Source organism: Carex rostrata, chromosome 6, assembly GCF_964058835.1.
Source record: "Carex rostrata chromosome 6, lpCarRost1.2, whole genome shotgun sequence".
Lineage (NCBI taxonomy): Eukaryota > Viridiplantae > Streptophyta > Magnoliopsida > Poales > Cyperaceae > Carex > Carex rostrata.
This window is the reverse complement of record NC_135923.1, coordinates 12,634,775-12,651,821: the sequence shown is the minus strand read 5'-3', so window position 1 is coordinate 12,651,821 and position 17,047 is coordinate 12,634,775. Positions and strand designations below refer to the sequence as shown.

At 33.7% G+C, this 17,047-nt stretch overlaps 1 protein-coding gene and 1 long non-coding RNA gene across 2 annotated transcripts; both read left to right on the top strand.

Annotated features, from left to right (window-relative positions):
* Nucleotides 1-2,868: 2,868 nt before the first annotated feature.
* LOC144555740 (1-aminocyclopropane-1-carboxylate oxidase homolog 4-like) lies at nucleotides 2,869-5,125 on the top strand. Its single transcript, XM_078304155.1, has 4 exons — nucleotides 2,869-3,319; nucleotides 3,736-4,011; nucleotides 4,290-4,589; nucleotides 4,687-5,125. The coding sequence occupies exons 1-4, from the start codon at nucleotides 2,897-2,899 to the stop codon at nucleotides 4,939-4,941; spliced, it is 1,254 nt and encodes a 417-aa protein (XP_078160281.1). The 5' UTR covers nucleotides 2,869-2,896; the 3' UTR covers nucleotides 4,942-5,125.
* A 4,595-nt stretch (nucleotides 5,126-9,720) lies between these two features.
* Nucleotides 9,721-15,194, top strand: LOC144555422 (uncharacterized). Its single transcript, XR_013512044.1, has 3 exons — nucleotides 9,721-9,767; nucleotides 10,130-10,228; nucleotides 15,115-15,194. It is a non-coding gene; the product is annotated as an uncharacterized LOC144555422 (long non-coding RNA).
* Nucleotides 15,195-17,047: the final 1,853 nt, after the last annotated feature.

Sequence of the window (17,047 nt, the reverse complement as noted above, 5' to 3'; positions counted from 1 at the left end):
GACAATTAACCCGCCTTCAGTATTGTGTTTCTTTTTTGTTAAAATTTCAAATAATGTTTGGTTGAAGATTTGAATTAGTGAGAATAGTGAACTAATTCAAATTTGAGATAGTGAGCTAATTCAACATTTACTTGAGTTAATAGAATAACATGTTAATCTACAAAAGACAACACAAAGAATAGTCTCTTTTTGTTAATCCAAACACATCCAAACGTAAAATAGTAGTTCGGAATAATAACTAATCCGGATTAGCACTATTCTTTGCCTCATCCAAACACCCTATGGCCTATTCGACACTGATGGAATAAAGGAATTGAATGGAATTGTACATTTATTTTTGCCGAACAACAAAAGAATGAGCTGGAATAGAGTACTCTTTTGCTTTTCTCAATTCCGTGGAAGAGTTGGAATTGAAGAATTGGACTTAAAAGGGATGGGAGAATAGAGCATTTTTTCATTTTTTATCCTTATTTTGCTGATGTGGCACTTCGGTTCTCATTTAATATTGTTTGACCCTTCTTTTTCCTGCATGCTTCTAGAGAAGAAAAAACTTATTTCTCCATTTACTTCAATCAAGATATCTGTGATAATTTGCTAAGAGATTTGCGAAAATAAAAATATCAGCGAGATGGTTGTGAATTCTTCTTTCAAATGAGATCTATCTTGAGCAATTTTGATACTTGAAATGGCCTCTATGTTGCTGCTTCGTCCAAGTCACCAGAGCTGCTCCGTCCAATCTCCACAGGTACAAAGACTACTTTTTATTTGAATAAAATTTGAAGCAGTATTTGAAGTAGTACAAAGACTACGTTTATGCTCCAGCTTTTCCTGTTTCCATGTGCAAAGAGCAACAATTGATTTGGCAGATGAACTAGCAAAAAAAAGGCAGAAGAAGATCGTGGGATATCACAGGATGTACTTTCTTTTTTTCCTCCTTAGGCAGTGGTATGGAATGTATTTTGATTGATTATTGAGCGGTTATAGCTAGCACAGGTCAACTTTGGCAGATAGCGTAATCTGTGGCTTGTGTGAAATCTCTGATTGTAATCTATGATTGTGAATTTTAATGGAATTCAAGCCTACGGCGTTTTGATCCAAATTTAACATTGAACCGATATATTTGCTTTGCAGCGTGTGACGCTCGGATCATGAGTTTCATTACTGCTTGAGTCTGGAAGCTTCATTGTAAGTTGATTATGGTAATTTAGATTTTTTTTGTTGTTTCTTTTATTTTTATTTTGTGAAAATTTCTTAGTTGTTAGTACTATTGACGATAGTAACAATGAAAGAAAAAATATTTTTACTGTTGAATTGCATGAAAAAAAAAATTGCCTTGTGTATTGAATTGGATTAGTGTCATCATCATTCTACGACTCGTACCCGTAACAATATTTTGGACCAGTACTTTGATAAATTAGTTTGAGTGAGTCTATGGTACTATGCATATTACGATTTGGCACCGTGCTACGGCTTTATATTCGAGCTTTCAAATCCTAACGGTCGATCCGAACCGTTCATCTTGTTCTCTATATTAATATGTTTTTGGAGACCAAATTTTACATTTTTTGAAATTTTTTTACTATTTTTTTAGATTTATTGAAAATCACCGTTTTTGGATGGTCCAGAATTTTCAGATCAATTGATTTTCTAAATATCTAAAAAAGTAGTAAAAAAATTTCAAAAAATGTAAAATTTGGTCTCCAAACACATATTAATATGGAGAACAAGATGAACGGTTCGGATCGACCATTAGAATTTGAAAACTCGAATATAGAGCCGTAGCACGGTAACAACCCGTGATATGCATATTACCATAGACTCACTCATTTAGTTTTATCATATATCGTAAATCAACAAGACTAATAAACTTAACTTGAATTTTGATATTTTAGTTTTATCACTTTATTGTTACAGAAAATTGCATGATTATATCAATTTATTTATTAGTTGCATGCATTTCAATTCATTATAAAATCAAAATTGAATAAGGTCATGAGAGTCATTTCCTATCATTTCTATATTTTAATAAATGTCCTCATTCACTATTATAATTGTTGAGATTGCCAAATGTAATTAGAATAGAGAAAAAAAAGTGGCTAATTTTTAATTTCACAATTTCTCTATTTTTCTCTATTCTCTTGTTATTCCATAGCTTGCCGAAAAGGCCATAGTGAATATTATTATTTTTTTAAAAAAAAAAAGGAATAGTGATATTATTTTCAAGGGGGAATTTCACGTATACCCCTCAAAAACTTCAAAATTACGTATTTCCCCCTCTAAAGTTTGAAATTACGTATTTCCCCCTCTAAACTTCAAAAACTCACAAATTTACCCATTTTATTGTATTTTATATTAAAACTCATTCTAAAATCTTAAAATACCCATTTTACCCTTTATTAAAAGCATATAAAGCCCATCAAACTCAAAATTGAATCTGAACAATTTTTCTACCGTCCAAACTGCTTTTAAATATGCGTGCGTAAGATCAGCACGAATCTTGATGCGAAAAAGCACGTATATTGATGTGACGTGCTCGTATATTGCTTTAAGATCCGTGCATGCATGATCAAAACGAAATTGAAGCACTATCCACAGATCTTAATGCGATGCACACAGATCAAACGGTAGAGGAACTCCTTTAGATTTAAATTTGAGTTTGATGGGCTTTATATGCTTTTAATAAAGGGTAAAATGGGTATTTTAAGATTTTAGAATGAGTTTTAATATAAAATACAATAAAATGGGTAAATTTGTGAGTTTTTGAAGTTTAGAATGGGAAATACGTAATTTCAAACTTTAGAGGGGAAAATACGTAATTTTGAAGTTTTTGAGGGGTATACGTGAAATTCCCCCTATTTTCAATTCCATCTTTCGAAGTGTGGTCCCATGTTACTCCATGGCAGCTCTCCGCTCCTATCCATTTCATCTCACGCAACCTCCGTTTAGCAAAACTCATTATCCCACGCAGTCGATCCCTTCTCAAGCCACCACAACCAACCACCGGAGCTTCCGCCAAACGCAATCCCGTTTCTACCACCTCTCTCTCTCTCTCCGCACGTGCGCAATGACGACGGCAGCGTTCGACGGAGGTTTTGACCGGGCGGCGGCGGTGAAGCAATTCGAAGAGTCCAGGACCGGCGTCAAGGGCCTCGTCGATGCTGGCGTTACCGAAATTCCTACCATGTTTCGTCACAACCCCGACCCGTTGCCACCTGCTCCGACTGGTTCCGTGTCAGTCCCGACAATCGATCTGTCGCTGCCACGTGGCGTCGTCGTTGATACCATTCGAGCTGCTTCCCACGAGTGGGGATTCTTTCAGGTAACTGCAATTTCTAATATTTTTCTGGAATTTCAGTACATTTGAAAGTGTTGCACCATCAGTGTTGAACAATTTGCAATGGTATATGATTCTAAGTAATTTGGGACTGTACATCTTAAGTAGGAATTTTACTAGACACCATGTTCCTTCAAAAACCTTACAAATTGAAGTAACCTTCTACCAGGGCTGCTAAGCATAGTAACTCCAGTCTGTGAATGCATTGATCAAACTTACAGTAACAGTACTAATAATTTGGGGTGTGCTCCCATGATCCCACCAGAAATTAAAATAAGATTAGGGGATTGACTCCTATCTTATTTAAATAAAAAAAATAAGAGTGCTACTTTTATTTGAAAGCAATTATATACAGTGTGACAATTGGAGTATAATTCTAATTAGTAAACACTATGGTGCAGGTGATTAACCATGGGATACCTGCCAGTGTAATTGACAAGACCCTCTCAGCCATTCGATCGTTCAATGAGCTGCCCCCCTCTGATCGATCTCCCTATTATTCCCGCTCCATGACTGCTGGGGTTTCCTACTCATCCAATGTTGATCTGTACAAATCCTCTGCTGCCAGCTGGCGCGACACGATTCAGGTCTTGACGGGCCCTACTCGGCCTGACCCCGAGCGGATCCCCCCTGTCTGTCGGCAGGAGATTCTTGCATGGGACGAGCATGTCACAAAGGTTCTTGATCAGCTTTAAACTGATAATTATTCTGTTTTAGACTTGAAAGCAAGATGCCTTGCTTAATCAGGAGTTTAGTTTGTGCTAGTTACTTGCTTTGCCTTCTGTGAGCAAGGCATGCTCAGTACACTGACCTAATTTATTTTTCTTGTGAGTTGTTTTGTTCATTAATAAAATTAGATAGAAAGAAAAATAATATTATCAGTCAAGAGTGAAACAAAAATAACATCTTTTTTCTTCTCCTTCAAATTAATATTGATTGGACCCACAAATCACAGGTTGGCCGATCCTTGCTAGAACTAATGTCAGAGGGGCTTGGGGTGGGCCCACATCGATTGGAGCAATTAACTATAGGTGATGGTAAGGTTATTGTGTGCCACTACTACCCACCATGCCCAGAGCCCGATGCTACCATGGGAGTGGTGACACACACAGATCCTGGGGCCCTCACTGTGCTGGTGCAGGATAGCACAGGTGGTCTGCAGGTGAAGTACACTGAACAGGACGGCAAGTGCTATTGGGTTGATATCGATCCTGTTCCAGGCGCACTTGTGATTAATGTTGGAGATCTGCTTCAGGTACTTTGCACGCATGTACCTCCTTCAAGTACTTTATAGTGAATTTATTTATGCTTTACAATAATACCATTTTTTTATATAATTTTCCCCATTTCAGATAATCAGCAATGATGAGTTTAAGAGCGTGGAACATCGTGCCGTTGTACGATCTCGAGACAAGTCGAGGGTTTCGATAGCCGTCTTCTTTAACCCTGCAAAGAGAGGGGATTCTGACTTTTATGGCCCTTTGCCTGAACTGATATCAGACGAGAGACCTGCTCATTACCGAAATTTCACCATGTCGGAGTTCATGGGTACTTTCTTTAGTAAGCAGCTTGCTAGCAAAGCGCTTATTGATCATTTCAAGTTGTAGAGTTTCTAGATAAGAACCGAGCATTGTACTGTATACAACTTGGTGAATCGATTTTATATAAATATTGCATGCAGAAATAAATTATCTCTGTTGCACATAATTAGATTAAATACTTTTTCATGTCTTCCACAAACTTTCATGTTGTAAGCAATGAGGAGATCAATCGAACAAAGGTTTTTTTTAATCTGCTTACAAGATGCTTTAATTCACGTCAGGTTGACACACGACTGGACACAACTGTTGCACGTACCTCCCTTATTTAGGAATTCAGATCCAGTTAGATACCTGATATGGTAGAATGGAGTAATTTTTTTGACAGAACAGTTTTTTATTCAAGCAGCGCGCAGTCATATGTAGCTTTTTTTTCCCCTCTATTTATTCGTACCCTGCAAGAATTAAAAACTGCTCTGTTATAATCTTTACCTGAAATCGGGGCGTTAAGGCCTCCCGTGCAATTAAGACATGTCCCAAAAAAAATCGCTTAACAGGAATTCCAAGGGATTCTTTCTCGTTTAGTACCCACAAACAGCTCACCAGAAATGCATTTGTTTGTTTCAAGTTGTAAATAATCTTATTAGTATCTACTAAAGATTTATTCATACTAAAATATCAAGGAGCTCTTGTTTTAAGTTGTGTGAAAGCAGAAACTAATGAAAAGGGCTTCCAGGCCTTCCGGCTCTTTCTGTTTTTGGGATAAGTGGGCTTATTGCATTGTTACAATTGGAGAGGAGGGTTGGCCCAGCCTATTTATCCAAAACAAGCAACCTTAAGCACTACATGTCTACAATGCAATTTTGTTAGGATTTTTTTTTTTCTGTCAAATTTTAAAAATGTGCACTTGTGATTAATGTTGATAAAGTTTTTTGTTTGCAGAATAATAAAAAAATAATGAACATGACCTATTACAATTTCGTTAGGATTTTTTTTTTTTCTAGCACAACCCCACACACATTCATTACAAATCCTATTTCATATTAAACCTTCAATCAAAATTCATATAAAAGTCTGAATTAAATCTTTAATTGTAAAAGACTGTGCCCAATTCTTGGACTCTGTAATCAAAGAATCTGTCCAAGTTGTGCAAAAAAAAAAAAAAAAAAAATTATCAGCGCAAGATGCCATTACCAATATCTACTGGAACTACAAAAAGTGAATAGCAAGCGAGTCATGCTGGAAACAGTCACAGATGTTTGTTTTATCTGGGGTAGGCTAACAACCTAGAGAACATCAAAAAAAAATTCGGCTCAACAGATTCCAGTTCTAGTTGGTCATTTTTTTTTCTTTGTGCAGTTAAGCCCGTAGGTAGTCTTATCTATCGGAACTGGTGGCATCTTACAAGACCACCATTCACTGTTTGAATACGAACTTGGGTTCTTGCTTACTAATTTAATTTTAGAGGACAGCATAAACATACTAATTTTAATGTATGAAAGGCTGAAAGTATTCTTTTAGTGAATAGTTTAAATAGAGCCGTAGCCAGGATAATTAGCAGAGTGGGGTAAATTTTTTGAGTGTGGAATAATTTGTCATTATATTGAATATTAAGTATATTTTTATAATTTTTTCTGAGAAAATGTAGAAATATAAGCGTATTTTGGAGAAACTTTTTAGGATTTCATAAAATTTTATAAATTGAAAATTAATATTTTTATTTTAATAAAAGCATAAACATCCTAATTTTTAACTTCAATATTAATCTTCTTTGATTAATTTGCTGGTTTACTGGTCAAGCACAATACTATATTCCGGTTTATCATTATTTGAAAATTAAAGTTATGCAATGGCTAGATTTCTTGAAAGTGATTGAGTCGGATTTAAGTACTGTCATGAAGAAAATTAACTTATGTAGATATTGCATCACTTTGATTTCCTCATTCATTATTCTTATAACTTATGCTAGAAGTAATTAGGTATCCACAAAAAAAAGTTTAATTAAAGTGCAAACATTCTTCCCCTGAATGGAGCTCATTATATATATTGGTTCACAGAATATTACATAACATGCTCCTCAGCTAAACACTGAAACAATATATCACTGAGTAGGCCGAGCAAGAATTTAATTGGATTCCTAGTATCTCACTGTAGAGACTCTTAAATTATGCACTAAAATGCAATAACAGAATACCACCCCCTTAAAAAAAATGAAAAGAGGATGCAAATGACTGAAGCTACAGCATCAACCAATCTATCTTTGTCAATTTGGTGAAAAAAATGCATCAGCCTGAACAAGATGCCAGTAAAAGCAACAAGAGTCAAAGAGAGTAGCAAGAGGGTCATCCTTATCATTGTCACATGATTTTGTTGTTTACTGGGGCTGGCTACCAACCTAGAAAACATGAACAAGGTTTTTTACCTTCAAAATAAGTATATAAAATATGAAGGTATTTGTAAAAAAAAACAGATTCCGGTTTGTAGTAGGTCCTACCTGCCAGCTGTTCGTTTGTATTATTATTTTACATTTGAAAAGAAGAACTCTCCTTTTCATATTCTGTGACAGTCTTATATAATTCATCAGCAATATGGTATTTGGGTTTCTAATTTGACCAATTTATGTGTTTCTGATTCGACAAACATTCACTGAAATTATGTAATTGGAATCCACAAATTCCATATAACAAACGGATATTATTTGAGTAAACATATTAATGAGAATATTCTTTGTTCTATCGTTTATTAGCTAATCTTAGGTTGCATATGAAAAACAGGGTTTCCGAATTCACTAAACAATCTAATACAGCGGCGCAACCAGAGCACAAACCAAATAAAGCACCAATTGCGTATAACCATCTGATTTGTATAAAGAAGTGATCGAACGGTCATGCATCCACATAAGCTCTTCACAGTGCTATTGGCTTCTCAATTCCTTTCTCTTTCTAGTTTTCTAATTCTTTTCCTTTTTTCTCTCTTATGTTCTAAATTTCTTGTTTTATTTTTCAAGCATTCTCTGTGCTTTCACTGTGCTGACTTTCAGAAGAACCATTGATGTATCACCTTCTTCACGAAACGGTATGTAGAATGTTTTGCTAATGCCCAATCTATTGCTCTTATATATATCTTGTCATTTAAAATTTCAAAATATTATTTCTCCATCCTTACAACATACATGTAATTCGAGAAAAAAAAATAATTCTCTATGTAATTTGGATTCATTCTCACTTTGCCAAATTTTATGAAAAATGGGTATTTTGTTTAACAAGTTGTTATATTTTTTATGCAAAATCGGACGCCTTTGCAAAAACATGCATCCTTCTTCTTCTTAATTTATTTCCTCCAACTTATACCATATATTCAAAAACAAAACAATTAAATATATATCAGGTGGAATCACATGGAATCAGGAGAACACTTGTCCCCTTGCTTAATTAATTTTTTCTTTTCAAAATTATTTTTCTGTTTCTAAGAATTTAAAAAATATATATATAAGAAATACGTAAGATTACTTAATCCAAAATATTCAGCTATTTCTATACATTTCTGAAAAACATAAAAATATATATACACTAATATTCAAATAAATTAAGCTCATCCTAAAATTTTGACTCGCCCTATGAAATATCTCAACTCCGTCCTGATATATACTTCTTCCTTGTTTTTGTTGGATAAAGTTTGAATTTTCGTTAACCTTTTTTTTTTTTTTTTTTTTTGTGTTTTGGACCTTTCGGTTAATATTTTTGGTCTCAGGCATTTGTGCACTTGGTCATGGTGTTGGAACGGCCACAAGGAGTGCGCAGGGCCGGTCCTGGTGCTGGGCAACCAGAGCAACCACTCTCGGCTCCAAGATTCAAGGGGAAAAGAAAAATATTTGGCATATATTAAAAAAAAATTGGTATATATTAAAAGTAAATAAAATTTGAGAGCCCAAATTTTGAATATATAAAGGTATGATCTATTGGCATATCAATAAAAAAAATTGTATATATAACGGTATGCGCTTGTCGAACGAATGAGATACCGTTAAGTGATTAATCGGTATGTGGCCGATTAATCAGAATTATGCGGACAATTTTGTATTTTTATTAAAATTATGTGTATATATTCATAATTTATTAAAAAAAAATTTAACTCATCAAACCTATCAAATAAATTTAATTTAACTTAGTTCTATTAGTATAACATGACACTACGCTTAACAATGCACACGCACTTTACATGTGTAAGTAACACATTGATTTAATGAAATTTTTTTTCGAGAATTAAGCATTTTCAAATACTAATAATATATTATTTGAAAGACATGAAACATTCCAACATAAAATCACTAAAGTCAGTTTGTAATAACAAATTAATTTAATATATGTATATGTTGTACTAATTGAAAAAATTATATCAGTAAGTAAGAAAAATATATGGTATATAAATAATAGAGGAATTAATCAATTTATTCAAAATAAATAAGAAGAAAAAATATATATATAAAAAAATTGAATGTATAGCCAAGCACAAATAAAACTGCGATACATGTTTATAAAACTTATTATCACACAATCACAGAAAAAAAAAGCAATGTAAAAATAAATAATCACTGGAATAAACAAAAATAAATGAGAATAAACAGAAATAAAGGAACGATCAAACGAGAATAAACAGAATAATTGAGAATAATCAACCGATTAATCGGAAAAATTAACTAATAGACCCCCGATAAGTGTATTCATAACGGTTTGACCGCCATTAACAATTAAACAGGCATATCGGCCGTTAAGACCGTTTTTTTACAACACTGATATATATATAAATGGTCCAAAATTTTCTTCAGCCTCGGGTCCCAAAATCTTTCTGTGAGTGCGCTATTCATCAATAGAATTCTCAGTCCCAAAACAGTTCCTGTACTGTTTTTTTTTTTTTGATTGAAAACCCGTAGGTAGTTCCTGTACTGTTCTTTTTTCTGTATCTCATCATATTTCCAACTCTGTTGCTGCTGCTATTCAATTTTTAAAAAAGTGGGACCTTATTACTAAAATTATCAGACCAGATTCACAGTACTTTTAGAGGTTTTAATAATTTAATCTGGCAACACCTGAGATCCTATTGGAAGTTGGAACTGTAGTTTTTAATCAGTGGATTCAGAGTTATCTGTCATTCCTTTTATGGAATGAATAGTAGCGGAAACAAACTCACATCTTTGATTCTATTTCTATATGATAAAATTGATGATATGTCCTTCTAAAATAACATATTTGTAAAACAGAAGGGGAAAATTCCATTACCTCTTCTTCCTGTTTATGTGGAGAACATCAGCAAGAGGGAAACATGGTGGCGATACAGATGTCTATGACTATGTGGCAAGGTATTTAAGTGCAAATTATTTGAGAAGTTTATATTTTTGAACCGAGAACATTGAAAAATTGTGATTTATATTGTTGTTAACATTCCACATTTTTAAAACTCTACATGTTGTAACATATATAGCATGGATTAAATGATTTAATATGAATGCATTCCACGGTTTCCTGATATCTGCAAGGGCATCATTCATGTTGTATATATATTGATGAATACAAAGTGATGATTATCATAGTAAAAGTAAAGATTAAAAAAGCGAGACAATTAAAAGAAAATAAAAGGAAGCAAATTAACAACAGTGTGATATGATTGTGCCGTTGTGTCAAATTTACTAAGCTGTGCAATGGAACCAGTATGAGTAAGAAAATTTTGTTGGATTTATTTTATGCATAACCGTATTGCATATATAAACCCTAAATTGCCATAATTTTCTAGTGAACTCTAATCTGAAATCTAAAGTTACCTTGATCGGTAGCCATGGTCTTTCAGAGATGCACAATCACCGTTGATCACCGGAAGCCCTTAGAATTTCAAGTAATTCCTCTCAAGTCCCATGGAGAGATCGAGAGAGGCGGCAGTGGCTACGTTCTCTTCCTCACAAGGAAAGATACTCGATACCCGATTCAAGTTCTGAGCTTAAACTCCTCTGCTTAACCACTCTATATTAATCTCTGTTTTGTAGAGAGAGAAACTAAAGAGAGAGAGAGGCGTCTATATTCTTTTAAAGGATCCAGACCCATTCATAAATATATAATAATCAGCATCGGCGCCTGTTGACCCATTAATGATATATATAAAAGGATACCAACTCATCTAATAGGCGTCTCCTTTTATATTATTCATTAATTAATTAATTAAAGAGAGGATACAGACTCATCTGATCAGGCGCATCCTTCTTTTATATTATTTATTTATTTAATTAATTAATTTTGTTTTCCTTATTGGATTCTTAACGGGTCTGAATTCAGAACTTGCCTTATTGGATATTTCCTTATTTACAGAACATTGTCATATTTGATTGTGTTCCCCAGGGACCAATAGCATAATTGTATTATTACCAAACTTTATATAATTTAGACCATCACTAAATCATAAAGTTATTAATACGCATTCTACACATTAAAGGCCCCACTTCTCATGACACATATTGAACCCGATAAATAATACTTAATTTGATCACTTCATAACGGGTCTAATTTTGATAGTCTATTATTCAATATATATTTATATTACATATAAGCCCACATATGTTGTAATTAATTAAAATTAATTCCAACAATCTCCCACTTGGGCTATATGTATAACCGAATAATATATATTGATAAAACCGAATTGAGTACTCAAACTGTGCTGTCATAGCTTTTTGTGTCATCAACCAATTCCGTCCATCAATCATATTCACAAGGACTTAAGCAGTATTCATATCATGAATCGAAACTAAACCAACATAAATCACAGTGTAAACATAATTGAATGACATGAATCATGAAGGGGATGTGTAGTTTGGAAATTACATGCAATGTGATCCACATGCCTATCTCCAATTTGGTCACTTTATCTTAATTTGACTTTGAGGTCAATCATAAATTCAGAGTGCATAATAAACTGAATAACTGGAAGTTAAATAACTGAAGTCTGAATAACTGCATGATACATACAAATTACAGAATATCATATAAAAGTTAATTGCATGATATCTGAAAAAGTATATCATATAAAACATGATACATAAAATACAAACTCCCACTAAATCTGACAATCCTCTTTTAACATAGATACCCATGTGAGCGACATGCTCGTGAAACTGTTTGGGTACTAGTCCCTTAGTTAGTGGATTTGCCAGCACGAAATTTGTACCAATATGCTCAATACTTATAAGTCCACTCTGAACTCCTTCCTTATTCGGCTCCGATCCGGTAACCGATTCTTATCCTTATTGGGCTTCTTCTGCGAACTTGTAGTTGCAGTATCTAAATTGACCTTACATTTCTGTTTTCCTTAGCAACAAGTCGAGCTTTATATCTTTTCACATTACCTTCTGAATCCCTCTTGGTCTTAAATATCCATTTGCAACCAACAAGCTTTAGACCTTTAGGTAACAGGACGATATCCCAGACTTTGTTGTCATACATTGACTTCATTTTCTCATTCATGGCCTCGATCCATTTCTGAGAATTGACACTTTCCAAAGCCTGACGGAGACTGAGAGGGTCATCCTCCATCATGCCAATGTCAAATTCATGTTCTTGAAGAAACGCAATATAATCTTTAGATATTGCACTTCTTCTTTCTCTGGTGGACCGTCTTAAAGGCACTGTTTCTTGAAGTTCTTGAGGTGGTATAGGTTCCTCTTCAACATCAACATTGTCTTAAAATGGATTCTCTTCCAGTTCTGGATGTTCATTCACTACAGATTCATTCACAATACGATCCTGAACCAATGAGTCTCCAGATATTCTTATTACAATCGGTACCGTTGTTGGCATCTCTTGTATATGAGAATCATGTTTCTCTTCAAAGACAATTTGATTTGTATTTCCCCTTTGAACCATAACATCCTCAAATAACTTAACTGTATTGTCTCGAAAATTGTTCTGTTAGTGGAATCAGAAACTGGTCCCCTAAAACTTTCAGGAATGGTCTTTTGCATGACCCGAAGACACAAGCAATTTAACCTCGTCTATTGTGCATGTGCAGTTTGTTCCTTTTTCAGAACTAATCGCAACAGGCATAGTAGGTTTGGCCTCCTGCAATGTCGTGTCCAGGTCAAGGCACCCAAGGATAATCTCAAGATTATCTTTCCAATCCTTGTAATTAGAACCCGTCAGCATCGGAATGCTATTGATGTCAGCTATAAGATCAACAATTTTTATTTGCTGAAAAATATTCGCAAAGAACGAATCAAATAACCGAATAGTAATAAAAAATCAAAATAAGGCATATTCCATCAACTAAGTATCCTCGAACAATAAGTGCTCTTTGGAGTCAGTTATTATTCTAAGATAAATAGGTGTAGTGATTGAATATAACATTCTATTTGATGTCAATTAGTCAACCTTCCTTTGGGCCGATTAACTAATTACATCTAAAACTTATTGGCTATTACCTATTCATTACCACAAGAATACACATATAACACTTAATTATTGTCTTTCCTTTGGGCCAGTCCAATAACCAAGCATCATATGTATATTTACTGTGTATAAATTGGTAAATGATTAACGCCAGTATGAGAGCTTACTTTGGCAAGATGATACTTTTATTAACCATTTTCCAAAATATATCTTAATCTGAAGCCTTCATAATTATTTAATATTATATGAAGAAAATTTATCAAAATTTGGCTTAACCGAATTATTACTCTGTTCTGGTCCGATCGGTATACTGTCTAATGGAAATACCAAAATTCATTAGACCTTTAATCTGGCCGAAATTATGCATATCTAGTCTGAACAAAAATCAATTGATTGGCCAAAATTTATTTTGCAGCGGAATATCAAAATAATTTTGAACCAAAACAGATCACACGGTACAGCCCTTAATTTTTTTTTTTTTTTTACCATAAATCGAAATCATAAAACATTGACCGTAATTGATTAATTAAATCAAAAACTATACGGAAGCATCAGACAAATCAATTTTGGTCATACGAATCATAAGAGGATTCTTTGCAGAAATCATAATTTTCAGATAAAACCAAAACAGAATTACCCATTTGCATAAATTATCGGATAACGAAAACAAAATTTGGTCTTGATCCTATGATTAATTTGAATCATAAAGCCAAAATCAGAGGAGCGCCACAGAATCATTCGACCAAAAATAAGTAATTCCGAAATTTTCAAATTAAATCAATTTCTGAAATCTTTGTGCAGAAATTGATCGGTTCAACTAGAGCAGGCTCTGATACCACTTGTTGGATTTAATTTTATGCATAACCGTATTGCATATATAAATCCTAAATTGCCATGATCCTCTAGTGAACCCTAATATGAAATCTAAAGTTACATTGATCGGTAGTCATGGTCTTCCAGAGATGCACAATCACCGTTGATCACCGGAAGCCCTTAGAATTCCAAGTAATCCCTCTCAAGTTCGATGGAGAGATCGAGAGAGGCGGCAGTGGCTACGTTCTCTTCCTCACAAGGAAAGATACTCGATACCCGATTCAAGTTCTGAACTTAAACTCCTCTGCTTAACCACTCTATATTAATCTCTGTTTTGTAGAGAGAGAAACTAAAGAGAGAGAGAGGCGTCTATATTCTTTTAAAGGATCCAGACCCATTCATAAATATATAATAATCAGCATCGGCGCCTGTTGACCCATTAATGATATATATAAAAGGATACCAACTCATCTAATAGGCGTCTCCTTTTATATTATTCATTAATTAATTAATTAAAGAGAGGATACAGACTCATCTGATGAGGCGCATCCTCCTTTTATATTATTTATTTAATTAATTAATTAATCTTGTTTTCTTTATTTAATCTTGTTTTCTTGGATATTTCTTTATTTACGGAACATTGCCATATTTAATTGTGTTCCCCAGAAACCAATAGCATAATTGTATTATTACCAAACTTTATATAATTTAGACCATCACTAAATCATAAAGTTATTAATAAGCATTCTACACATTAAAGACCCCACTTCTCATGACACATATTGAACCCGATAAATAATACTTAATTTGATCACTTCATAACGGGTCTAATTTTGATAGTCTATTATTCAATATATATTTATATTACATATAAGCCCACATATATTGTAATTAATTAAAATTAATTCCAACAAATTTGATTGACAGTACGTATGACATATTAATGATTTCACTTAATTTGCCTCACCTAATGGGCTATAATTATGAAACTATAGATAGCTAGGTTTGTTCCTGAAAAATTTGAAGAGAATGTCACGAAATATGTAAAAACAAATCTGAATGTACTCACATCGCAAGAGTTAGATAACATGCTACAAGTAAACAAAGATCCGACTGACAGAAATGGAAAGCAAGTATTTACCTCTTTCAGAAATTTTTTTTGAAAAATAGTGGTATTTACCACCGATTTCATTTGAAATCAGAAATTAATGCATATCTGACCTAGTACCTAAAATTGGTACCAAAATCAAATAAGGCAAGTCTGTACAACTGTTCAAAACAAAAGCAGACAATATCATAAGAAAACACAAAAACAACATAATAGACATAAAACTAAGAGCTACAAATCTAATAAGTCCTCATCCTCCTCGTCGCCAGACATTGGAGATGGGGGGTTGCCATCCCCAGAACCCTGCACTAGAAGGTCCAAAGCTTGAGTCGGTTCTGGACTTCTTGCTTCTTCCAACAGAATGAGATCTGAGAGATCCTTAACATCAAAAGGCATTATAAGATTTAATTTAAAGAAAGAATCATCACCTCTAGATTGACACCAAAATTGAGTTAAAAAAATAATCTTAGTACCTAGAATCCTAATAGGACAAGGGGTACTATCATTAAAGCATCTCTTTCAGAAATTTAACCTCGAGTTTTGTTCTTTGTGCAAATTGGGATGATAGGCTATCTATTTATTTAACAAGTAAAATGCAATCCAACTAGGTTTTATTTCAGAATCTTGATATTGTATTTTTCGTTCTAAATTTTTGGTCCCTAGGAGTCACCAATATATATTTTTTTCAATTCTCATGTTGAATCCTAACTGTTGGTAGCTTGGGCAAATGGAGACTTTTGTATGAGCTTGGAAAGGATAAAGATGGATTTCTTCAAAAGGATACTGTAAGAAGTGTGTACGATCGATGTCAGTCTGTTTTATAAATTGGAGAAGCAGAAGTCCAGCTAAAATTAATCATACTAAATTAATATGATCTTGGTAATGTATGTATAAATAAAGCTTGAACTTGGATGTGCACATGTATATTGTTATTTAACGTTTATCAATATGGGTGAATCGATTCGATTGTTGTCGAACTTCAATATTAGTTACCCAACTTCCAACTGTTGATCTTTCTTCATCCGAAAGAGGGGCGCAATTTGGGTCCGATGCTCATCGATTCAAATTTGCGCTCGATGGGTTCCAATTCGTCCGATCTGTTTTAAAATCTGCACAAATTTTAAAACGAATCAAATGGACTAGAAACTCATTGGACTCAAATTTTCTCCCAAAAATGTTCATTGGGTAATATATTATTTGCAAAAAATGTCAATTACGTATCCTTAAAAAAACAAAGAGAAAAAAAAAAAATTCCAGAAGATTTGCCTTTTCTTGTTTTTAATTTATTTAAGTGAAGAAAGGTTTAGCCCTTTCTTTCTTCATAAATTTTACTAGAGTTGAAGTTCTACATAGAAAATGATGATTAAAACTATTACGCTAGACATATTCTTGTACATTTTTTACTTTTTACCATAATTACAGAAAAATTACACACTAAAACAATAGTAAAAGACAACTTTTAATGATAATGATGCGTTTTTTACTCATAAGCTATAGTGGCCTCAATTCCAAATTTCCAATAATACCGATGCATTAATTCTCACAAATATTTAATAATACTTTTTTTTAGAAGTAACATTTAATGATACTTGATGCAATCAAATCACACAAAGCATAGCCGCCTCAATTTTAATGTTATGAAAATGAAAGGCCGCCTCAGTTTGACAGTGGACCCAATTAGTACCCAACAGTTGAAAGGAATCTTCACGCGGAAGATGGTAGGTGCAGGAAAAAGTCATTTCCCCAGAAATGTCCGGAGAGAATGGTCCAGTTCTGGGTCGGATAACTAGCTGTATAGCTATTGCAACCCGGAAACAGATCATCTGCC

Excerpts from the sequence above, each read along its gene's own strand:
- LOC144555740 (XM_078304155.1), top strand. The coding sequence starts at position 2,897 with ATGGCAGCTCTCCGCTCCTATCCATTTCATCTCACGCAACCTCCGTTT. Across the intron at positions 3,320-3,735 it reads ACGAGTGGGGATTCTTTCAG|GTGATTAACCATGGGATACC; the intron begins GTAACTGCAATT and ends ACTATGGTGCAG. Across the intron at positions 4,012-4,289 it reads GGGACGAGCATGTCACAAAG|GTTGGCCGATCCTTGCTAGA; the intron begins GTTCTTGATCAG and ends CACAAATCACAG.